The sequence below is a fragment of the Bos taurus genome, chromosome 12, assembly GCF_002263795.3.
Source record: "Bos taurus isolate L1 Dominette 01449 registration number 42190680 breed Hereford chromosome 12, ARS-UCD2.0, whole genome shotgun sequence".
Lineage (NCBI taxonomy): Eukaryota > Metazoa > Chordata > Mammalia > Artiodactyla > Bovidae > Bos > Bos taurus.
This window is the reverse complement of record NC_037339.1, coordinates 77,147,785-77,172,059: the sequence shown is the minus strand read 5'-3', so window position 1 is coordinate 77,172,059 and position 24,275 is coordinate 77,147,785. Positions and strand designations below refer to the sequence as shown.

General features: G+C 47.8%; 1 protein-coding gene across 5 annotated transcripts in view; it reads right to left on the bottom strand.

Moving 5' to 3' along the window:
- The window catches only part of PCCA (propionyl-CoA carboxylase subunit alpha), a 420,685-nt gene that overhangs the window by 2,914 nt on the left and 393,496 nt on the right, over positions 1–24,275 (bottom strand). For 3 of the 5 annotated variants that reach the window (XM_059892112.1, NM_001083509.1, XM_024999953.2), the window contains 2 exons: positions 12,104–12,244; positions 545–622 (listed from right to left, as the gene is read on the bottom strand). In XM_059892112.1, the coding sequence (XP_059748095.1) occupies positions 545–622; positions 12,104–12,244 (219 nt within the window). The remainder of the gene's footprint in view (positions 1–544; positions 623–12,103; positions 12,245–24,275) is intronic. The other 2 variants (XM_024999954.2, XM_024999955.2) reach the window with 1 other exon arrangement.

Sequence of the window (24,275 nt, the reverse complement as noted above, 5' to 3'; positions counted from 1 at the left end):
CTGTGCGGTGCTTCCAAAGCAAAACACCCTTCAGGAAAGCATCATTCTGCTACAAACGGTGCCTTTCAAGTCAGGAAGAATGATGAAGTTATGCTTAAAAGGACTTTTCTATCTTCTTCGACAGAAAGTACATTTAAGAAGTTTTCCTTTTCACAAATCTCAGTAATACATGTCTCTCCTTTGCTCCCCTCCCTGAATCATGAAGTCCCACGTGTGTATGTGGCCTTTCAGCTCCTCTTGATCTAAAACTGAATTGTTCTCTTTGTGGGGAAATGATCTGGAAGAGTTGCATTAATTTCTACAGTCTCTCAAAACCATCTCCTGCTGGGTCACCTACGTCTCAGATAACTCACTGCCTCTAAGACAGACGTAAACATTAAAAATTAAAGACCCCTTAATTTGAAAGACATTAAGGTGAAGAACAACTGTTCTTCAACCCACCCCCTCCCGCACCGGGAGTCGCACAGACTCTCCCAGGCCCGACGTCTAGGACTCCAAGGTGGAGGCTCTGCTTGCCGTCAAGGTGCGGCCCTTGGGGACGTACCTTGCCAGTCTTCCCGGCCGTCATACTGTTCTGCATCTTCATGGCTTCAATCACACAGATTTCCTGACCTTCTGCTACCTGGAAAACGCACAAAGAGTGGGCAGGCGTGTGAAAAGCATTCGAATTTCGCAACAACGTTCAAGAGGGAGGCTGTTGAGAGAGTCTTCGTCAAAGCTCTGAAATACAATCTCAACGGCAGCAAGAATCTCTTAGTACTTGGGAATTCCCTGGCGGTCCAGGGGTTACCATTCTGCGCTTTCACTGCCAAGGGCCCTGGGTTCCATCCCTGGCCAGGGAACTAAGATCCCACAAGCCATGCAGCCAAAAAAACAAACAAAAGTAGCCTCTGATACTTTATATTCCAAGCACATCTTTGGGGGACCGCAGACAAAGGCCCTTCCCTTGTTAAGTTGTCATCTGAAAACCATCCCTGACAACTGGAGGTTTTGGATGCTGCTGGTGGGGCCTTCCCCGGGGAACCTCTGAATCAACTTCTGCCAAAGAGATGTGGCAGAAACAGAATGTCTTCCGCTTAATCTAAGTGTCCAGAATTAGCGCATGTCTACAGACAGAAAGACCTGTGGTTTCCAGCGGCGGGGAGGGGAGTGCATGCGGATGGGTACAGGGTTCTTCTGGGGGTGACGAAGCGTTCTAAGGTTGACTATCGTGACGGCCGCACGATTGTGTGAAGAGACCAAACGACTGAGGTGCACACCTTACCGGGTGATTGCATTGTATGTGAACTTCGTCCTGGTAAAGCTGTTATCAAAAGGCAGGCTTTCTGTCTGGAGCCCTGGGAACCAGAGCCAAGCATCCAGGTCACAGGGACACCGTCCCAGCCTTTGCAAGACAAGCAGGTGGCTCCCGGGAGGGAGTCACTCCTCCAGGGAATGACCCCTAGCGCCCTGTCCCCTCCTTGCAAGGGGCACTGACTGTTGTTTGCCAGTGGGTGTGGGGGAAATCCAGGCAGGGCTGCCATATAAACCCCTGGGGCTCAACCTGGCCCTCCCACCCAGGCCTCAGGGTGAACAAGGGCCCTTCTGGGTCTTCTTTCTCTTGACGGGACAGTACCAGGAGCCAGGCTACATTCTCCTCGTCTCTTTGTGGAAAGAGCCCGCCGTCTTCAAAATGAGAGAGCTGAACCTTCTGGGGCACCCGGCTCTCTGGGGGGCTGCTGGATGCCGGCGCCCATCCCGCGCGGCAGAAATGCCTGAGAATGTTCCTTCCCCGAAATCCCCTGACGATCTCCGAGCCCCCGCGGCCCTCCCCCCCCGCCACCCCACCCCCGAGCCCGCGCGGCCCCCCGCGCGGCACAGGCTGTCTCGCTGGCACCGGTGCTGCCTGAGCCCGCGTGCTCCTCTCCTCTGCCGGTCGGGCGGCGGGCTGCTGCTTCCTGGCACGGGAAATGTGGGAGGAGAGGGGATGCCAAGCTTGGTGGCTGGCACGGAGGCTGGAAAGCCAGGCGGACACGCGGTGCCCGCGGCCCTCCGTGACCCACCAGCGCCTGCCTTCCAGAGAGCCGAGAGCCGACTGCGGGGTCCGTCCTCACCACGTGGGGGGTGTCAGAACGGCCAGCCCGAGAGGCGACACCTCAGAGCCTTTTTCTCTTTTTTCAGAGGCAGGAAGAACCCAGCGAGATGGGAGGAGCCCCGCTCGCATGCCCAGCGGGCCCAGACCACGGCTCTCAGAGGCAGCGCGTCCAGGGCTGGCCGCACACGGCAGCATTCCCATCCAGGACGCGCGTTCCGCCCTCAGGGCCTGCGGAACTTTCTGGAAAGTGGATCTGAAATTCGGCAATGGAAGTTCCGTCTAAAAAATTGTGATGGGTTCTCCACCTCCGGGCTCCGGGAGCTCCTTCCTCACAGAGGGAGCCGCGGGCACTTGCATAGCACCCTCGCCCAGCTGAGCTTCCTCGCTGGTGTCTGAGTGCCCAGAGCCCGCCTCTCTGTCCTCAGCCCCACGGGCATCTCTCGGAGGGCACCAGCGTGCCCCTCCGGCAGCTGCTTGGCACTGCCGGCCAGACAGAGCCCCTCACCGCTGCTCTACGGGATCTTCCAGAAAGTGAACTCGCGGTTAATGTGACTGTGAAAAAGACACGAATGAACCTGGGAGATTTCCGGTGGTCACCCAGGGGGCGGAGCCCAGACTGCCCACGACGATGCCCAGAAGAAACGCGTAGAAGGGCGGGGCGTGGACCGGCCACAGCCCCAGTCCAGCTCAAGCCGGCTACGCTGGAGGTGCAAGCAGAGCCTTGGAGCCTGGCGGCAGTGGAAACGCGTAGAAGGGCGGGGCGAGGACCGGCCACAGCCCCAGTCCAGCTCAAGCCGGCTACGCTTGATGGCCAGAAGCTTCTGGGACTCCAGTGACCTGCCGGTCCCAGCAGCTCTGTGTGCCAGCAGCCAAGGAGGGGACGTACAGGCAGCTGTGAGGGGTGGGTCCCCAATCACACACCAGAAAAACACAACCTCTGATCCAGCAGAGATGCTCGGGAGAGGTGGGCAGGTCCCCTAGCGAGAACCACGCCTTCTCCCAGGTCGTGTCTCTCGATCGACTATGAAAAAGAAACCAATGAACCTGGGAGGTTTCCAATGGTCACCCAGGGGGCAGAGACCAGACTGACAAGGACGCCCAGAAGAGTTGCTTAGAAGGGCTTCAGAGAAAGTGCCCGCGGATCGGAGTGCCGCCCTGCCTCGGGGCCCTCCAGACTCCCTCTTTCTTCTCATCCTGTCTGCGCTCCCTCCTTCTTCCCCCACCTCTGCTGGTCTCGACTTGTGTCATCTGGTGGAACTTTAATTCATGTCTCCTTCTGCGCTCACTCATTCACGCACAACAATCTGCTCTGTGGTTTGCTTTCTGCTCCTTGGTCCCTAAAAGAGGAAAAAAACTCTGGGATAAGTTGTTCCCTGATGCTCCACCAAACAGTGAGACGCGGTGCAGTCAGCAGAATCGTGTTATGCACGCACGCACGCACGGCACGCAACCGTCTAGACGCCCGTGAACCTGACCTAAATTCACGCTATTTCATCCCTCACCACTCTGAGGCAGGGAAGCGAACACAGTACAGGCCGGACGTCAAAGAACAGACCGGGGCTGGGACTGTGGCTACTCCCCCGACCTTGGGGGCCCACGGGGTCCAGCGCCAACAATCACCCGGGCGGTAGGACACAGGCCTCAACAATCTGGAAGCTTCCTTGTCCAGGGTGTCCTTTCCTTGTCCAGGGGTGCCTTCCTTGTGCCTTCCTTGTCCAGGGGTGCCTTTCCCCCTCCCCTCCCCGACCTCCAGGAGCAATGGAACACCGCCCACATCTCCCCCCTGTGCTCGGAAAGCCGGCTTTAAGCTGGCTGAGCAGAGAGGGCGCTCGACGGCCGAGTCTCCACCCGACAGCGCGCACGCGGGGCCAGGGCCACCGCGGCGTTTGCGGGCGCACACTTCCCCGACACGCCGGTGGATCATCTGATAACAGACTTAGTGATTGTGACAGGACGTCTCCAATGTCGGGCTTACAAAATGGTCACAAGCCTCATGCAAGTCTTTTTGATAAACCTACTCAGCCTGATGTACTTGGCCGCTCCCTGTCTAATTGGTGTAAAGTTTGGAGGTCTGAATCCCGTATCTTTCATCCGGCTTATTGCGTCCTCTCCTTTGACACGGGGTCAGGGTTCACATTCGCATCCGATTATCGGAGCGCACTCATTAGGCGGGAGCCTGCCTTGCTCCGAAATGAGTAAGCCGCGGAGAAACCTCGGCCCATTTACTCGGCAGATTTTAACATGTTTGGGAGGCCTGAATGTCACCCAGCACCGCTCTGGGCTGAAGAGTTTCAGACATCTCCAGCTGATGATTAATTGTGAGTGATGGGAAATAAAATCCAGTAAAGCCAGCTGCTTGCCATGGTCGGCAAAATGACTCTAATGGATATAGGCTGCCAATTTTCCAGTTTTACTGGCAAGTCTTCCAAGTGTAATTAAGGGAAGTTATAAATGATATGGAAATCTATCAAGTTCCATTTATTTTCAGAGGACTCTTTCCCCAGAGACTTTTATCTTCAAGCTTATAGTCGGCTTTGTTGTGCTAATGATTTAAACCACTTCTTATTTCTGATTAAAGCCCCCAATATCCTTCCACCGGGTTTGCTTTACTCCTTCCCCAGAGACAAAAGACACAGAACCTTCTCCAGCACGTGTCCCTCTGGGACACTGCTCTGGCCTGAACGCATTTGGCAACTTGTATCGTTCCAATTGCAAAGGCAAGGAGAAAGCTCCAAGAAGGTGCAGTGGGAGAAAGAGAGGAGAAATAGGGGAGAAAGAGCTCCTCCAAACATAAAAGGAAGCTCCCTCCCGCAACCCCAAGTCCAGACTTGAAAGCTGCGCTCAGGACCAGACATTCATCAGAAGGTGCTGTAGCTCACTAATGTTATTTGATTTGGAATAAAAGCATGAAAATGATGGCAAAGGCCTAAAATTGGAGATGTGAAGGATGACTGCACAGTATTCCATTTCTCAATTTCATCCTTCAGAGCCACAAAATGGGGGTGACACAGTGACGGGATGAAATTTACAGTAACAGCTGTGGTCTTTCCACACAAGGGAGGCCCTTCTAATGGGCTGAGGTCTGTTTTGAACAGACGGGGAGTAACAAAACAAGGCTTCCTATTAAGAGTGTGCAGTCATATTTCTGATGAAGAAAAGGATGGTGGGAGTCGGATTTCCTTTAAGACAGTCCCTACCCTCTTCTGTCGTCCACAACCAGGGCTGTTTTAAGGCGTTATCCTGGAAATAGAGGAAAGAGGCCACAAATGGCGTGGAGGGCTCCCCCCACCCCCCACAGGCCTGCTCTCTAGCATCTCTAGGATGCATGGGGAACTGCGCCAGTGGCATATGGCTTTCTACTGCGCTGAACATTCAGACAAAAGACAGGTTCATCAGTCATTGGAGTATCTGGATAAAAAATTAGCTCCTGATGGATGGTATTTTGAGCTTACCTGCTGCTAGTACATTACCAGAGAAACACAGGTTTTGAAACCCACATGACATTAGAAACTGCAGACCATGAAATACGACACGTGCAGGAGCACATAATGTACGCCAAATTATACAAAATAATAAATAAGCTGTTTAAGCCCTCTGCCTAAAACTGGGCCCGCTGCAAGGAACCCTGGGTCACTTCTATGCAGGCCAATTAATGCACAGCATCTGCTGTATAGAAGCAGGGCACGAAGCACTTCCGAATGATTTCAGCAATTAAAAGAAAAGTGTTTCCTGCCTGTTCAGACAGCAACTGTTTCAATGCAAGAGTGAGCACCAAATCACTGCATGCAGCTGAAAAATTAAATCCCTTTTTTTGGGCGGGGGCTTGGGGGGGGAAAGAAGGTTGGGTGGGAAGAAGAATTTTTATGGAAAAGGGAGCCTTCTTTTGTTGTCCTACGTTCTGTGTTTTTCTGCCAAATTAGACAGAAGGCTCGGAGGGCTCAGCGGCCCGCCCTGGTCTCCCCTTCTGCTGTGCTGGGCCACCCGAAAGCGGGGATCAGTGTCAACCCTGCTGCCGACTCCACAAAAGTGAAAATCCTTCAATTATGGTTTTAAAGGCTGTGCGACTGAGAACACAGGTGCCTGAATGCGGTGCATTTTGAGGCCCTTAGATCTGAAGACAGACGCAGTTAACAGCTACAAGCAAAAGGCATCTCAGATTTGGTTAAAAGGCAATGCGAGGATCTGATTATAATAACTTCCTCTTTCTGAGCTGCTAAGATAGGCTGGGTAATATCCCCTGATATTTCCCGAAGAAGAGACGTGCATTCACATCCCAAGATCTTCATGTAAAGAGGGTGGGAGAAGAGACCCCGGGAGACCGGGCAGTGTTTAAACAGTGATGGAAGGAACCATCATCGGATTACAAAGAAAGAGCAGGCAGGCGATGGAAACGATGCCAAAGCCCTTATCTGTAGCGTGAGGCCTGCTTTACTGGGTCTGGGCACCCAAGACTCCCTCAGGAGGCTGCTGCGGGGAGAGGCACTGGCCCAGCCTGGCACTCCTGGGGCCCCAAGTGCCCCCTCACCCTCGCACCTGAGGCTGCCATCCTGACCTGGACGTGAGCTGGGCATCAAAGTGGGGAGCTGAGAGTCTGGGGCAAGAATACAGAGAGGCGGCCAGTACAAAACACATCCAGCTTTTCAGGAAATTCCTTAAAATGAAGAGAATTACTACTTCCCACCACCCCAAAGTGAACTCAAAACTGGAGTCAGAACCTCTAAGTTACAAAGAGAACCAGTTAAAACTGATGTCACTGATGGTACCTTTAACAAATCACTCTGAATTCTCAATCTATGTGAAGTATGTTGCTTTAAAGGACTCTGTGAGACAATGACCTTTTAAAATTTATTATTGTTACTATTATTTTTAGCAAAATGGCAAGAGAAGATATTTGGAATCTCCTTAAGATTGGGAACTGTCATCTTCAAAAATGTTTAAAACAAAGAAAACATGTTGCCTCACCCCAAGGAGATCATCCCTTGAAAAATAAAATCAGACGCCAACCTGCAGACATGCCTACAATATCTGATTGGTCCACAGAAATACTTCATTTTATATTGATCCTTGTCAAGTTAAAACTGTAAAAACTCCCCAACTGTTACCACCAACAAAAACTCATCATTAACAGTCAAAAATAAATGTCATCTGGAGAAGACAGAAAGGCCAAATTCAGGATGGCCATTCCTCTGAAGAAGGCAGGGCAGGAATTCTGCTGGGCAGAGGCCACAGGGCACGTTCTCCGTATCGGCCATTTTTTGTTAAATAAATAAAATCTGAAGGAAAATACGGTGAAGGTGAGCAGAGAGCATATGAGTGCGTGTATTATTATACTCTGCAATGTTCTCTATGTCTGTAGTATTTCATAATTTAAGGTTTAAAAATGTTCCAGAATGAACGCACGAAGCTATACCTGCCTTGGAATACAGCCAGGTGTGGGCCAAACACTGGCAGTTTACCCAATACACTGAATAACCACCGCTATGTAAACGTGGAAACAACGACGGCAATTATTTCAGGATTGGAAATCCCAGAAACTGGAGACTCTATCCAACATCCAGGCCTGGTCCTCCGCCAGAGAGATGTAGCTCTCAGCACTGGGCTGCGTGAGGACGAAGTCACCCCCACCCAGCCCTTCTCCTGTGGGAGACCTGCAGGCAGAGGCGGCCTCACAGACGAAGAGGAAGGTCTCCTGGCAGGTTCATTCGAGACTTCCTTCAGTCTGCAGTAAGCGCAGTCACAGGTGGTTCAGGGACGCCGGGGAGCTCTGAGCGCCATGCGCATGCGTGTCTCCAGGGCAGTGGCCGTCCCCACCCACCCCCGCCCCCCAGAGGAGCACGTGCTCGGAGGAGTCAACCAGCGTGAGTCCTGGGGGATGCGCCTACTACTGATTCCACACTTTATGTTCTCCTTGTGCACTTTATAGAATATACCTTTTTTTTTTTTTGGCCCAAGATAATTGTTCATGAGAGCGGCAATCTCCAACAGCTAAGTACCCTCCTGCTAACAGTCAGTTTCGTTCCAAAGTGGATCTTCCTCATCTCAGCCCCAATGAACCACTCCAAACTCTTGTCTTGCCAATACTGAACAGGCTAAGTGGTTAAAAAAAGCAGCAACAGGTACTTAATACCGATCTATGATTTTACCTGGTCTGACAAACTAGTAACTTACAAAATAATAATTAAGAAAGACGGAAATGTAAATGGGTATACAGCCTGCTTCTGGTTCATGTCTCACAGTTTGTGATGTATTAGACGGGTATTCTTTTTTTTTCTTGTAATTTCCCATTTTATTTACGTATAACTGCATACATTACTGTATAAATTTAAGGTATACAGCAAAATGAGTTGAAGTTCATATATCATGAAATGACTATACCACAATAAGTTAATATCCATCAAACTAGATGAGCATTTCTGATGCAAATCTGAGATGACTGTAGAATCTAAACAGAACTAGAATCTTACTTAAATGCAATATTAAAATATCCCCGTGGGTTGCCTCATTTTTATTGTTTCTGATATCAAAATCAAAATGAAAATTGTACCACAAATTCAGCAGCACTAAGTCTAATGCTGGGGGAAAAAATGTATTCAGCATCATTCTGAAAGAATATGTATTTTTAATATTTTTGTTCAAGAAATCATAAAGACAGTAGTTTAAAAACTTAAAACAAGTTATCTTTTAAATGTCAGCTTTGATTATAGAAGTGCCCCTGGTTTATGATATTGTTAAATGTATAGAAAAGTAGGTATTTTTCAAAATGAAAAATCAGTTATTTTAAGATTGTTTTCAGAAGGAAGATGAAAAAGGCACATAGGAAAGGCATATAAAAGTCACTCTGGCAACTGTTTTCTGAATTAAATGTGTGATTCTAGCTGTACCCAATCCACCCTGACTTCATGCTTATATGCATTCTACCACTTATGAACTAGCATTCCCTCCCAACATATTCAAAAAGGTTATTACACAATCATTTAAAAACTGATTTCCTACCACATTTAATGTTAAACAGCATGTAATAGACACTGAAAAAGTACTAGCGACTTTTGCTGTGTGAACTTAAAATGAGCACTGAAGAGTAAAACCCAGCCTCTGTGCTGGGGATGTGGGGTAGGGGGGTGGGCAGGGCGAGTCCTCTCCCCACTGAGCTCTCTGACCACCTCTAAACGGCCCGACCAGCTCTAAAGGGCCACCTTGGGTCATTTTGTCCTGAGGCCCTTATGCTCTTTTAAAACTCTTTACTTTGCAGAACAGATTTGCCCTTTATTACCTATGTGACACGCTACAGTACCAGGCCCACCATTCCAAGACGCATCAGATTTTACTTACACTAAATATAAAAATTACAGATAGCTGGCATTTAAACTATACGAAATAACATTACAAAGAAAAGCAGAATACAGGTAGGCCCTTCCTTGTTCTCAGTGTTTTCCTTGCAAATACGCAGGATGACTAATTCCACTGTCTTTCTACTGATAAGAGGGGAACCCCAGCCAAGCTATTGTTACCGCCAAGAACAAGACAACGTGCCCTGCCGTGTCCTCAGGTATGGGCTGTGCCTTTGGCCCAAGAAAAGTTCCTTGTGTTCTCATTACGCAAGGAAGGCAGCATTAATTGTAGAATCTGTTAGGAGAGCAGGCAACTAAACGTCTCACCCCCTGCATCTGGTTCGGGTCTTAGCAGTCTGAGACATTTTTTACAAATAATAACTCACGGGAGAATACTGCATTATCGAAATACAATGATACAGGATATGAAAGGAAGTCCTGCAAGGGCCAAAAGCGGCATCGGAAGCTGGACAGAGAAAGTAAACGCCACCTGCCCTCCACGAGCAGCCTGGGCACACAGGTGCACACCGACAAGCACGGTGCCCGGGGCAATTCTGTGGACCTCCCCCGAAAGCCCGTCACGTGCCCTGTCTTTAAAGAAATCCTTAAAACAGAGGCCCCAGTTCCTTCTCAAGGCAAACCACCCTTGAATACCCACATTTAATTATCGGTGGTGGTCTCCGATGTCTGCTGCTGCTGCTAAGCTGCTAAGTCGCTTCAGTCATGTCCGACTCTGTGTGACCCCATAGAAAGCAGCCCAACAGGCTCCCCTGTCCATGGGATTCTCCAGACAAGAACACTGGAGTGGGTTGCCATTTCCTTCTCCAATGCATGAAAGTGAAGTCGCTCAGTCATGTCCGACTCTTTGCGATCCCATGGACTGCAGCCCAACAGGCTCCTCCACCCATGGGATTTTCCAGGCAAGAGTACTGGAGTGGGGTGCCATTGCCTGCTCCGTCCAATGTCTGAGCTCCCCCCAAATGAACCAAGACCTAATACCACACTGTCCCATTTTACTAAAATGCTGTGCTTTCCCACATTAAATTATGAACCAGAAACTGAGAGTATGAAGGCCAAACCCTTGTGGTCTCTGGAGCAGCTAGGCCAGGAGGAAGCTCTTGATGTAAAGGAGAAGGCTGCAGGCTCCCCGTCCTCCAGGGAGGGCACCGCCAGCCTGAATCCCACCCCCACCCCCATCTCCCAGCAGGAGCAGCCTCCCCATCCTCTTCCCTCCTCTAAGGCCCTGATTCAGGTGTTAGAAAAGCAAGGATTTCAGTTAAACACTGACTGTTTTTTCCTGAGTGCAAATGTGGTTTTGTAATTAAAGCCACGTACTTAGAACTGACAAGCTCAGGATGGCTGTACACAGCCTCTGTGGCTTCCAGAAAAAGCTTAAGGAGGAAAATGAAAAAATAAAAACAACCAAAGCCCAACTCCCTCCCACTGTTTACCAGCCTACACTCCTAGTCGCTAGGAGATTCCACTGACTGCTCTGCTCATGGAGTGGGTATAGGCCTTCTCAACGTCAAGGCCAAAGCCTTCAGAAGGAAGTGATACAAGGCAACCCCCACCGCCATATCCAACCCAATCTTGAATCCGCATCACCTCTCCCAAATCCTTGACGCTAGGTAGCCTAACAGTCCTAAAGAGGGCTTTCTTCTGGGGATGTCAGTGCTTTCAAACCTAACAATCCCCAGCTCGGAACCTCTTTTAAAAGCCGGTACTTCCATTTCTGTGTCATCAAGTAAAGCAATTGTTGGGTCAGTTTTCCAACTTCTCATTATCAGTTTCAGGCCTAATCATTTTAAAACAACTGAAATCAATCATTTTTTGTTAATATTTGCCTACTGCAAGTACTTTTTTAGAAGCTAATGCCAACCAACTACATTAGTTTTTCTCAACATTAATTTACTTACGTTAATAAAGAAACAGAGAGGCAGTTTTCATGTCATCTTGACAGGAAAATGCATAAAGGCCTGTGACATAACTGAGACACAAAATGGAATCACCGTATCATCCGCTGAAGACCACAGTGCTTGGCTGTGCTCCCAGCGCAGAAATAGAAACGCAAGGACTGAAGTTCTCCCTGGAAACCTTCCCGTTGCACCTTTGTTTTCTTTCTACTTTTGATGCTGATCAATAGATTTCTATCTGTTCTAGGACAATGACTGTATCCTACCAATCTGTCCACAGCAAATGACCTGGAGACTGAACATGTGAGGAAACACTAATAATATACCCTTGATTTGTGCCTTAATGTCACAAGGTCAAAATAAAAATTCAACCTCTGATCCTACATTTTATTTGGGAAGTGCTCTGGTACCACACAGATTACGGCAATAACTTTCCTTAGCACCCTTCCCGTTTATTCCAGGATGCGTGCCAAAAGTTCCCCCATCAGGGGGCTATTTCTTAGTATGACTTCTTCAGGAATACTTAAACCACAGAGAGTAAATAGGAATTTTAAATAAACGCTTCTTGAGATGCTGAATTTGCCAAAGAAACAATGGATCTGGCCTTATTTCTGTTTCAAGTTTCCCTGGGTCGTTGGGCAGGAGAGGCGCTGAGAGAGACTGTGATGTGAAATGCTGGACAAAGAGCGCGCAAAAGCTCCTCTGCTGTACTGTGGGGTGACGTGACTCAAGACTGGGACCCTGCCTCGGTCTCCCCCCGCCCCCCGGCAGACAGGGTCGGTCCTCACCAGGTCCCCGGGCTTGACAGAGATGGCCACCACCACGCCAGGCATTGGGGAGCGCAGAATGCTGCTTGTGTCCTCGGCAGCTTTTTCCAGCATAAATTTGTTTAACTCTGCGGCGAGTTTGGTGAGGATACGCACCTTGTACTACAAAGGGGGAGAAAAAAAAAGTGAGGTCACATGATGAACTTTTCCTCCTCCAATGCAGCAATTGTTCACAATCCGTTTTCAGCTTTTAAGTCACACCACCTCTGAAGTCACACGGTTTTCCACTACTGCACACGGAAGCGAAACGCGCTCGTTTGCTTCTGCCCTGTGTTGTGAGCCAGCTGTGTACGAAATTTCTCGAAAGCGGAACGAGTCCAGTAATTCATTAGTGACAAACAGTAATCATCCTGTATCGTTAAGAAAAACATCTTAAAACCTTACAAAGAAGACAGAATTTTCCTGTATTCCCTTAGAAACTTTTCCCAGTGGACGCGCATTCTGCAGCTGGGCCGGCCAGCAGAGCGGCGGGTGCTGCCAGCACTCACCGGTAGGTGGCAGCAGACGGCTGTGTCAAACCCCCGGCTCCCCGGAGACAGCGGCTGGGCCGTGTTATCAGTAAGTTAAGACAAAAGGTTTTGGTGTTCATTTGGGGCAAAAGAGTATTTAAAATTCAGGGTTTTTTCCAGTGACATAAAAAATTATATTCATGATTGAAAAAGTTACTTTTTCTTTTTAAGCACAACATTACATGGTCCTTCCAGCGTTAACAGGATGGTTAGAGTTGATGAAAACGAAATATAACGTGAATATCCTCTACACCAAGAGACAATAACTCGAGATTTTTAAAACCACTGAAGGGAAACAATCTGCAAGCCCAGGACTTTAATGGCCCATTTTCTAGGTGGCTCTCAAATGATGAGGGGCACATGAAAGGCAGCTCAGTCCACCAGAACATTTCTAATACAAGGAATTTCTGCCCGGTATGGGGGGTGGGGGGCCCATCCTAGATCTCTGTGAATAAACACACAAGCCAGGGTTTGGTCTGTCCAGAGACAAGACACGGTTGGGGGAAGTGTTGCTTACTCAAGTTAGAACCACCACCTGAAGATTTTTCTGATTCCTACCAAAGAGCATCTCCCCTGGGGGCAAGAGAGATGGCGTGACCAGGCAGCTCCATTTTGTTAGAAAAAAGCAGTTGTAGCTCAAAGGCTCCTTGGGCATCATGATGGCGGGGAGGCAAAAGCCAAATGGAATCACCCTTCATCCTGTCCGGGGCGGTGGACATCTCTAAGTGTGCTCTCAGGGCCCACTTTCAAAGGCATGTGGGGGAGGCTGGGGGCGGGAAGAGGGCCCACGGAAGAACCTGATGGCCTAAATTCCGAGCAGACTTGTGGCGCTGTGACAGGTTGAATAATACCGTCTTCTGCATGTTTTCCTGTACTCCTGAGCGTGTGCTTTGCAATCCAGACGTACACGTGTCTGCCAGTTTCTGAAGGATATGATCCTTAAGTGAAATTACAGCGCAAATAAAAGCTTTTTGCTCCTATTAAAATTCATCTGAGTCATAAGTGGCGAAGGAAAAAGCAAGGAGAATGCACTCTGCTGTCACTCTAATAAACATTCTGGGCAGAGGGGCTATTTATCAAAGACAAAATGCACCTCAAAGTCCTTCATTAAATCTATGGGGGGGGGCGGGGGGCTGCTGGCTTGACTGCGGGGGGGGGGGGTGGAGAATATAATTGTACCAAATTGCACAGTTTTAATATCTGCGCTCTGAATGCCTTGGAAAAGCAAATCCCACCTCACTAGAGGCATCAGAGTCAACAACAACAACAACAAAGTTAGTCGTCTGGCTGACACCGTCCCGTGTGGCTTCTTCTTGGGACTGCTCAGCGCTGGGTCCAGCTGGCTAGTTGTCCCCCGAGCATACAGATCTTTTCTTCTTGTGTTTCGCACAATTTGACTTCAAAATGTGAACTCGGGGCAAGGTTATCTTTCTACACCTAGGATAATTTGATTTATCACACTTCACCATGGAGGATACCCTTAAAAACCAATGTTAGCTGCATCCCAACCAGCCCCTTCAGGTAATAAAGTGCCAGGACTGTCCTGAGCACCAGTGCACCCCAGAAATGACAAGGTCCTGAGTACAACCGGATCCTTTTTACTATTTTTGTGATTTTCCTATCTGGATTCCTTTCTCCATGGGACTCCTGCTTTGCTTGGAAGGAGATGTAAGAGAGTCACAGAACTCAATGCCTTTGGATGCGGTCTTTGTTATTGATGAGATGTTCCTTTTCCTTTTGTATTTGTTTATTGTTCTTAAATCTGTTTGGGGGATAAGCGACTTATTGTAATCACAAGCAAAAAATAACAACGGGCGTAAACGCCTTGGGAGAGGCTCTGTTACAAACAGTTGGCTTTGAGATGACCTTTCTGAATAGAAAAAGCAGCAGCGGAGGAGAAGGTTCTCGTTTTAAGATTACCTTTGATGTTGTCCTGGCCCTTCAGCGTGCCCACACAAACACGCCTTCTCGAAACGATCTCTGTGCTGGCAGTGCGGCGGGCCAGGGGGAGCCGGCCAGGATGGGAGGTGAGCGGAGAGGCAGCACAGAGGCCCATCGGGGTGAACTGCGTGGTGAGAACTGCAAACGCTTCCTGATGCCCCAGAAAGGGAGCCATTTAAGAATGTACACGAGGGCTTTCAGAGCTTATGATCAAAACAGCTATTTACTGGTATCTCTGAATTCTTAGGGGGCACAGACAAAGCAGTCAACGATGTGAGAGATTTCAGGAAAATACCCTATGATGTGTGTGCACTTTTATGCTAAATATTTTAATAGTCCTAAGAGGTCCCATAGGACTTTTCTGGAGAGTTTTGCTGGCAAGTTATTACTTTCAAGCAGGAGAGTGTTACTCGCTCAGTTGTGTCTGACTCTTTCAGACCCCATGGACTGTAGCCCACCAGGCTCCTCTGTCCATGGGATTTCCCAGGCAAGAAAACTGGAGTGGGTTGCCATTTCCTTCTCCAGGGTCATCTTCCCGACCTAGGGATGGAACCTGGGTCTCCTGCACTACAGGCAGATTCTTGACTGCCTGAGCCCGAAGCAAGCAGACAGACCACCAATTTGCTGCTTTGGGGGTGGCTGGCCAGGATGCTAAAGGTTCACGGATAAGAGAGAGAAGCAGAATCTTGAGAGAAGCCAGAAGGCTCTGCCCTCCTCAGGTGTGGAGACATGTCTGCTTGATGCGGAGGCTGCTTGCTGGTCGGAGGAGGCTGGAAGCTGAGTGGCTCCAGGCCCATCAGGAGGGAACCTCACCTTGTGTGTGTGGGGAGGTGCTCTCCAAACCACAGGCAAATTATTAAGTTCCTGAAAACACACTTCGAAGTGTAAGTTGGAGCAGAAAACAGGTGCTCCCCGGAGCTCCAGTTCCTCAACCCAGGCTTTATCTAGTAACTGAATCATGGTCAAATAACCCCAGCCCTGGCTTTTAAGCAAATTCATTTGTGGTGTCTGCAGTGAAAAACCATGTCTAACAAGAAAATTTCTCCCTAGAAAGTTCAAAAGAAAGAGAGAAAAATCATACCAGACATAAAAAGGATCACGAAGAAAACTATAAGAGATGGACAATTAAAAGGAACACAGTGGACTGTGTTAAGAATGAACATACAGCTCTCAACAGGGAACCTGAATCAGGAGAGGGAACCGTGGTGATGTGGGGGGTGCCGGGTGGGGAGGTTGCTAGGGGAGGAGTGGGCCCGTCATGGTTTTGGGGGAGAGATGCTTTTTAACCAGACTTGGTTAACGGCAACATCCTGCCAGTGGGTGTGCCCACTCCTGCCCAGCACACATGCTGCTTGGTGCCCCGGGCAGCAAAGAGCCCTTTGGTGGACACGCTGCACTCAGATGGTCACACAATGCACCGTCTTGCTGGTATCGATGTTGGTTTAGCATCTGCATCCCCTCATAGGGCTTAAATGCCCGTGCTTCTTCCCGAGGCCTCCAGACGTACCAGCAGTTCTATGCACCCGCGCACCTGTAGGATCAGGGGTCTGGGGGTCCCCTCACAAGATAAGGCTTACGGTTTGTTTCCTTATTTCTTTCAGTTGTGACTTCAGAGGCTCCTCTGTCATTCCTCGTAAAGCAGTCTCAGCTCCGGTCTTCCTCCCTGCGTCATTCTTTCCAGAACAAGAATTGTATATACGTACAGCTGATGCTCTGCTCGTGGTTTTCATGTCAACCGTGGGCCTGTGCAGCCATCACGGACTGAAGGATAAACGATGAAGCTTCACCATCAATTATTTTACATCAGTTATCTTAACATCCTGAAGCACTGGCCTTATACCGCACCTCGGCCCTGGCTGAGTAAGGTGGCAAACACATTTCTCCAAATACAAGGATCTCTTCTCATTCACAGTTTTATACCTTCTGCCCCAAAGGTCTCCAACGTTAAGCTGTGTCTTCATTTCCACAGTGTGGCAGTGAGAGCTAAGGCTGAAATGTTCCTCTCCAAGTCTACTTTCCTAACCCTGAGCGGGAGGGAGGGAAACTGTCAATGGTTCAAAAGTGGGAGAAATGCCGAGTTGCAGAAATGATGATGCATCTCTGAAAACAAAGGTGTTTAAAAAAACTAGGGGGGGGGGGGGAAACCCACAAGAAATACAGCATTTAGGTGGAACCAGGACTGTAATTCAAGCTTGTTTTCCTTTCCTAAATTCTTCGTGGAATACACAATTGACAAAGCGACGGTTCGAAGCCAGGCGAAACACATTCCCCTCTACTTCAGCATCAGGCCCTGCAAAACCAAGCCAACAGAAACGGTCCACAGAACGGTGCGGAAAACATACAGGATGAGGAGCCTGTCGCTGTCCTCCTGGAAGGACAGGCCTGGCGAAGAAGGCGAAATGGAGAGACAGCAGTCCGAGCGCCCGGTACAGCTGCCGGCAGCGGACAGCCTGTTAGCGTAATACTGAGACAACTCCATCAGCACAGTCTCAAGGTAGCTGTCAATCAGAACGCATCATTTAATCCAACAGCACTCGGAGGACTTTCTCCGACGGCCCGCGTGACAGCGTATCTACAGCTCTATTTATATCAGCGCCGGGGTGTGTTTACAATGCTTGTTGTAATTAGAAAAGATGCAACAGGCAGCAATATTATTGAGATCTCCATTTTGCAGTATTGCCCTGGAAAGTGTGATCTTGCTTCACAGAGTCATGCTAAATGACAAAAGGCTATTTTCTTCAATCTCCCGGCTCAGACAGCACTTCATTTGCAGCTATCTATAATTAGATTAATGGTGTAGTGCAGTACAAAGCAGGCCCACTTCACATCAGATAGCATATGAATTAAGACAAACACTTATTTCAATTCCAGGCAGAGAAAGCAGTGACTGGGGTATTTAGCATACCCTTTATGGTGGAATGAGATGTTAATTGTGTACCATTACCTCTAAACTGCTTGCTTGTTGTATAAATCACTGTGCTAATTGATGCAGAGATAGAAATGTAGCCACAGGCAAGAAAGCAAAGGAATGAGGGCTGAAGATGGTGGATAAAGGATTATCGACTAAAACCATATGGAGATGAGGCTCCTTTGAAACCTTTCCTTTCTGCCCAGGAGGAGGATTTCTTACAAGTACAGAAAAGCTCTTGTATCAGGAAAGAAAATTTAATTTTTTGCGTTTCTTTTTAAAAACACAAATATCTTTTGAAAGTTCCTAGCCACCAGAAATCCAACTAAGTGGCAGGTGGAATTAATCTGAAGTACACGTATGAAAATATGGAAGGTGTAAAGTTTTCAGATAGTCAGAGTTCCCTGTCTGGGTTTCTGGCTCCCAGGTTTACTAAGCAATACCTGGAGGGGATGTTCCTGACATGCCCACAGGGCAGAAATAAAATTTTCCCAAGACCTGAGGCTGTCCTTGTCCTGTGAAGAACGGACTCACTGGAAAAGACCCTGATGCTGGGAAAGATTGAAGGCAGGAGGAGAAGGGGACGACAGGATGAGGTGGTTGGATGACATCACCGACTCGATGGACATGAGTTTGAACAAGCTCTGGGAGTTGGTGATGGACAGGGAGGCCTGGGCTGCAATCCATGGGGTCGCAAAGAGTCAGGCATGACTGAGCGACTGAACCGAACTCTAGCAACAGAGGCTGTTCTTACAGACGAAAACACAAAATGAACCTGGGCTGGCTTAGGTGTGTGAGAAGACGTTAATGACGTAGAAGCGTTTACTTGGGACGTGAAGCTAACGGAAGAGAACCATTATCATCTGCCACTGGAAGAATGGTGACTCTCCACCAAAACCCTCAGATGCGACTCCTCTAGTTCATGATTTCACATCGACAGGAAGGAACGAGAAAGGAGATCATTTTTTCCTGTCTTTTTTTTTTTCTTTCTAAAACTAGCGAAAAATAATAAACGCAAGCACAGGGTAATTTAAAATGCTGCTCTTCCTTGTTAAAATGTCCCATTTAGCACCCAACAGCTCTTATCGGGATAAAATGAGTGTCCACAAACACAGACAACAAATGCTACACTCGTGGTTACAGATCCGCAGATAAACGTGCCCCTCGGAAGCTCATAAATCAAGTGTGTGCACCCTGTGTGTGTGTTCACAATTTTTTTTAAGTGGCAAAGCAACACTAAGGTGCAAATTACTGCTGTGCACTTTTTCACAAATTCAGCAGTTTGGTAATTAGCACTGTTACAACAAAACTTTATACAGAGAACAAATAAAGGGGGTCAGTTAGTAGTTCAAATTCTCATCTGTAGAGTAACAGTTAATATATCCACCTAGTGCAAATACACATTTAAGAAATGCTGTATATGGTTTAGTCTTGTGAAACAAGAATACCATATTAATGTGTGAGACAATAAAACGAGGTCCCAAGAAACCAGAATGTCTGGTTCAAGTTATCACCCCTGTAACCTGGGGCGGGGCTAGGGGTAGGACCTAGAGCTCCTTGGTTGGGGCCAACAGAACACCTATACTGCAGCTGCAAATTCAACAGTTTAAGGTTTGGGTCATAATGCTAAATAATACTTTAAAAAACAAACAAAACAGACAAAAACTCATCAAGAAGCATTATGGGCCCTCAAAATGGAAAGAAATGCCAGCAAAAGAAACACTGCGAACTACCCTGAAATATCACCTCCCAAGAGTGCAGCAAGGTGACAGAAATGGAAACGCACTGAAGGAAAGATCTGGAGGCAGGGTGAGGGCTCGCTCCTGATCATTAATCACTTGTTTACACCATTTAAAGCTGAGCAGCATGGCCCCCAGGACAACCCCAACATACCCCCCCCCCCACACACACACACCTTGTGGGACAACAATGCTGGTGTTAACAGGAGAAAATATAATGGTTTCTGATATTGCATCCTCAGTTCCTTTAATTGAAAAAGGCAGTTAAACACAAAGTAAATCATTCAGTTAGGTGAGTTGTTTAAGGATATGTAATTGACAATGTTGATATGCCGCGGTGACATAACGCATCACTTTCAACACGTCTGGCTACGTTTATGAATCAACCTCTCCTCGAGGTTTCTTTGTTTAGCTGCTAAGTCAGTTCTTGAACTTCAGTGTGCCGCAAGGAGCCTCGACGGCAGTGAGCAACACTGTCATTAAGGGCAGTTTTTGAGGGAAGAATCACAGGAATAGAAAGGGAGGAACATGCCAACAGAAAAACAGAAAGGCACAGAATCTATTTCAGCAACTCATCTTTCAAAATTCTGGCCAAAAAGGGAAAAGTTTCCAGAAAAGAAGAACTTAAGGCCAATACCAAAACCTCTGATGAAAGGGATTAGTTACGTCTGTGTATATCTCCAGCTATTTCTTAAAACACAACATTCTCTGGAGAAGAAAATATGGGGCTGTCTTTCAACGATGCAAAAATTGAACCTAACGTTTTCTTATCACATTTTGTAATCAGAAACACAAGGGTCCTTCCAATTCTAATAGCCTAAGATAAATAACTTTCCTCTTTTTCTTTTTTTACCAATAGTGCTGAGAATTAAATAGAAATGTTTAAATTAATTAAACATTAAATCCAGCACTTAATAATAGGATTTATTTCCTCGGTCTCCACTGAGGTTACTTTTTTGAAGCACTGGTGTCTTGATACAGATCCGAAAATGATGGGGGTGGGGTGGGGGGAGCTACTGTATAGGGAGCCAGCCACACGTCGGGTCTGCAGGGAAGGTGAGCTTGGAGAGCAAGTCACCAGTGGGTTCCTGGAGGACTCTGTTAACGGGGCAGCCTCCCGGGAGCTGGGCGCCGTGGGACGCCGTGTGCAGGTGTGCCTCGATAAAGGGGCCCAGCCTCTGCCTCGCCCAGGTGCCCACAAGCTGTCTAACATATGCCACAAAGGCAATTTGCTGGAATAAGTGGCACTTTCCCAACCACAAAGGCAAGTCCATTGACAATGCGCTGTACGCAACTCACAAAATAGAACATACGCGTTCTGTTTGATCAGGAGCCTCCGTGATACATTGTGGCTATAATGAGTCATTTCTTTTCTTGCTGCACAAGAAAAATATTATAGATCTTTGAAAGCCTTGTGCTCAATTATGTAACAATATCAGCCAACATCTGTTAACAGTACAGGTGGTTTCCATTCTGTATCCTTAATTGTTTTATGTAATTACGAGTTTATAAGGTACTTGGTAAACCAGTAAGAAGGTACCTTTTGAAAAGCACTATATAATTTGGGGTACAATGAAACGTTCTCTTGAAAATCCATAATTAGGGCAGCATCCGCTTACAGAAAAGTACAGGAAATGTTATAAAAACACAATTATGTAAATAAGCACACAGGTAGGGAAGTGTATCATTTTGCTAGGTCCCCGCCCGTCTTCTCCCCTCCTGTTCTCTGTGAACTTCTCTTTGGTCATCTCAAGTTAAAGTAAAGTGGTCTCCCGGGAGCAGAATAAGCGAACTTTGGGGAGCTGGGCCTTCCCGTGCAAGTTCTTCAGCGCTGAGAGGGAACACCAGAGGCCTGGGACAGTGCCAGTGCCAGGGGCTCTTCAACAATGCTTTGACTTCACAGGGATTTTTTTTTTTTATTAGCTGGATTCTTTTCTTTTTATTTTATATCTGTGTTTTGGCCAGGGAGCGCGGCACGTGGGATCTCAGTTCCCAGACAAGGGATGGACCCCAAGCCACTGGAAGCGCAGAGTCTTAACTGCTGGACCCCCAAGGAAGTCCCTTTACAGGGCTTTTTTAAAATGATAAAATAGTTTTGCTATAATGCATTCACTGAAGAAACTCACAATCTAACACACCAAAATGCTGGCTTATGTGGATTTAGAAACTCAAACATGAAGAGACAAAGCAAACCAATGATGACGGTAATACGGCGAGTAAACCACCGACCAAAGAGATCAGAGTAGGAAACGACGCCGGAGAGCACAGCACGCCTCCCCCGAAGACGCCGCTGAGGCGTAAGCATGGCTGCCGGATGAGAGCAACGACCTTTCCATCTTCCACTTGCTGTCTAAAAGTCGGGCATAAACGTCCCCTGGAAAAGTGTCTGTCTCCCACACCAGGAAAGGAACCACCCCACAGACAACTCCCATCACCTGTGCGGAACTCTTCTCTGCATAATAAACCTTTCTAAACAGCTTTCTACAAGTCATACATTTCCTAGTTACCTGCTCACAACTCACCCCAGCCCAGAAGCCCCCAAACTCCTTTGTCTAATCTCTTCTCCACATTGTATTGCCCTCTGTTAAGATGGTATACAGCCCCAAATTCTCACTGCCTCCTCAAGTCATATTTCTTTGTGAACTCCCATGTAAAAGTAATATAATCTGCTTTTTTTCTCTTGTTAGTCTACAACGCTCTAGGCACTATATAGGAAGACAGAAAAGAAAGCCTTCTTTCCCTCCACAACCCAACGACCACTGGTCTAAATGACTGGGCATGAATCCCATCAGGTGTCACAGCAGTGGCTAAGCCATTTTATAGATCAGAATTTTGACATATCTTAGGAAGGAAGTTTAAGCAGAGCTACTAAATGGACTTCTTGCATGCTACATGGTGTGTATTACACAGAAAACACGTTACTAAAGGTAGATAAGACCTGTCAAGCCACGTGGCCAATCTCAGGAACAGGACATCTGGCTGCCATGCTGGAGATGGTGAAGTGTGAGACAAGGCTTGGAAGCCAAACGACCTCAGTCTCCATCACTTTTGGGCCAAGTGGCCGAACTTCTCAGAACAAATTTCTTCATTTTTAAACATCAGGATTTTAATTAAATGAATAAACGAACAAAGATTTGTACCTAGGAAGTGCCTGACAGCAACTATTCATCAAAGAGTATTTCCTGTCTCTCAAACATCTCAGATTTTTCAAGAGACAGTAGCGGATTTTTTTTATTGCATATGGTAAAACATCTTGGATTCAGTTCAGTTCAGTCACTCAGTCGTGTCCAACTCTTTGCGACCCCATGAATTGCAGCACGCCAGGCCTCCCTGTCCATCACCAACTCCCGGAGTTCACCCGAACTCATGTGCGAGTCGGTGATGCCATCCAACCATCTCATCCTCTGTCATCCCCTTCTCCTCCTGCCCCCAATCCCTCCCAGCATCAGGGTCTTTTCCAATGAGTCAACTCTTCGCATGAGGTGGCCAAAGTATTGGAGTTTCAGCCTCAGCATCAGCCCTTCCAATGAACACCCAGGACTGGTCTCCTTTAGGATGGACTGGTTGGATCTCCTTGCAGTCCAAGGGACTCTCGGGAGTCTTCCCCAGCACCACAGTTTGGATTAGCAATGCCTAATTGTAGAGTTCTAGCTCTGTGGTTCTACATCTTAGATTCCTTATTTATAAACTGTAGCTCGTAACAGTGCCTACTTCAAAAAGTTGTGAGAAACCACCATCGGATCACCGAAGAAATCAGAGAGGAAATTTAAAAAATACCTAGAGTCAAATGGAAACGAAAACACTATGATTCAAAACCTGTGGGATGGAGCAACAGCAGTTCTAAGAGGGAAGTTTACAGCAATACAAGCTTACCTAGGGAAACAAGAACAATCTCAAACAACTGAACCTTACACCTAGAGGAGCGAGAGAAAGAAGAGTAAACAAACCCAAGATGGTGGAAGGAGAGAAATCAGAAAGACCAGAGCAGAAGTAAATGGAATACAGACTAAAAACCAAGAAAAAAAGATCAATAAAACTAGAAGCTGGTTCTTTGAAAAGACAGGTAAAATGGATGAACCTTTAGCCAGACTCAAGAAAAAAGGGAGAGGGTCCAAATCACCTCTCCCCGCTCTAGCAGGGAGGTAGGGTAATGTGTTATTTACAACCCGCCTGAGACTCTCTTGGGCTTCCCTGGTGGCTCAGATGGTAAAGCATCTGCCTGCAATGTGGGAGACCTGGGTTTGATCCCTGGGTCGGGAAGATCCCCTGTAGAAGGAAATGGCAACCCACTCCAGTACTCTTGCCTGGAAAATCCCATGGACAGAAGAGCCTGGTGGGCTGCAGTCCATGGGGTCGAGAAGAGTCGGACACGACTGAGTGACTTCCCTTTCACTTTTCACTTTCATGCATTGGAGAAGGAAATGGCAACCCACTCCAGTACTCTTGCCTGGAGAATCCCAGGGACAGAGGAGCCTAGTGGGCTGCTGTTTCTGGGGTCGCACAGAGTTGGACATGTCTGAAGCGACTCAGCAGCAACAGATAGAAGAGAAATTAAGTAAAAGGGGAATCACCCATTTCTTTCTCATGCTCTGCTCAGAGTATTTCTGGTCACCAAATGTGTGGGCATTGCCCACGCCTCTCTCTGAATGTCGGCTGGGAGTCCTACAGTTCAATGCGGTTCTGATGCTGTGGTCCCACAGGTTAAGGGCTTGTTCTCACAGGACTGTCCTCCATGTCAGACGGCAATCCAAGTCCAGGCCTGTCACCTGCAGGATGTCCTCGTCTCTCCAGGTGTGTCCCCCCCAGCACCCCACCTGTTCACCAAGCTGGAAGCTCTCTAAACCCCCCCAGTTGAGAGAGAGAGAGTATGTGGGGGTGTGGGAGTCTGGGGGGGCTTAAAGTTCCCATCCTTCAATCACGCGGCTGGTTCCCTGGGAAGCAGACTCTCAATCTCAGGGGCTTCCTAAGAGTCACCTCACTAAGCTCTGATGTGGTTGAGAGGGACTTGTTACCAGTTCAATCACCTGGCTGGTTCC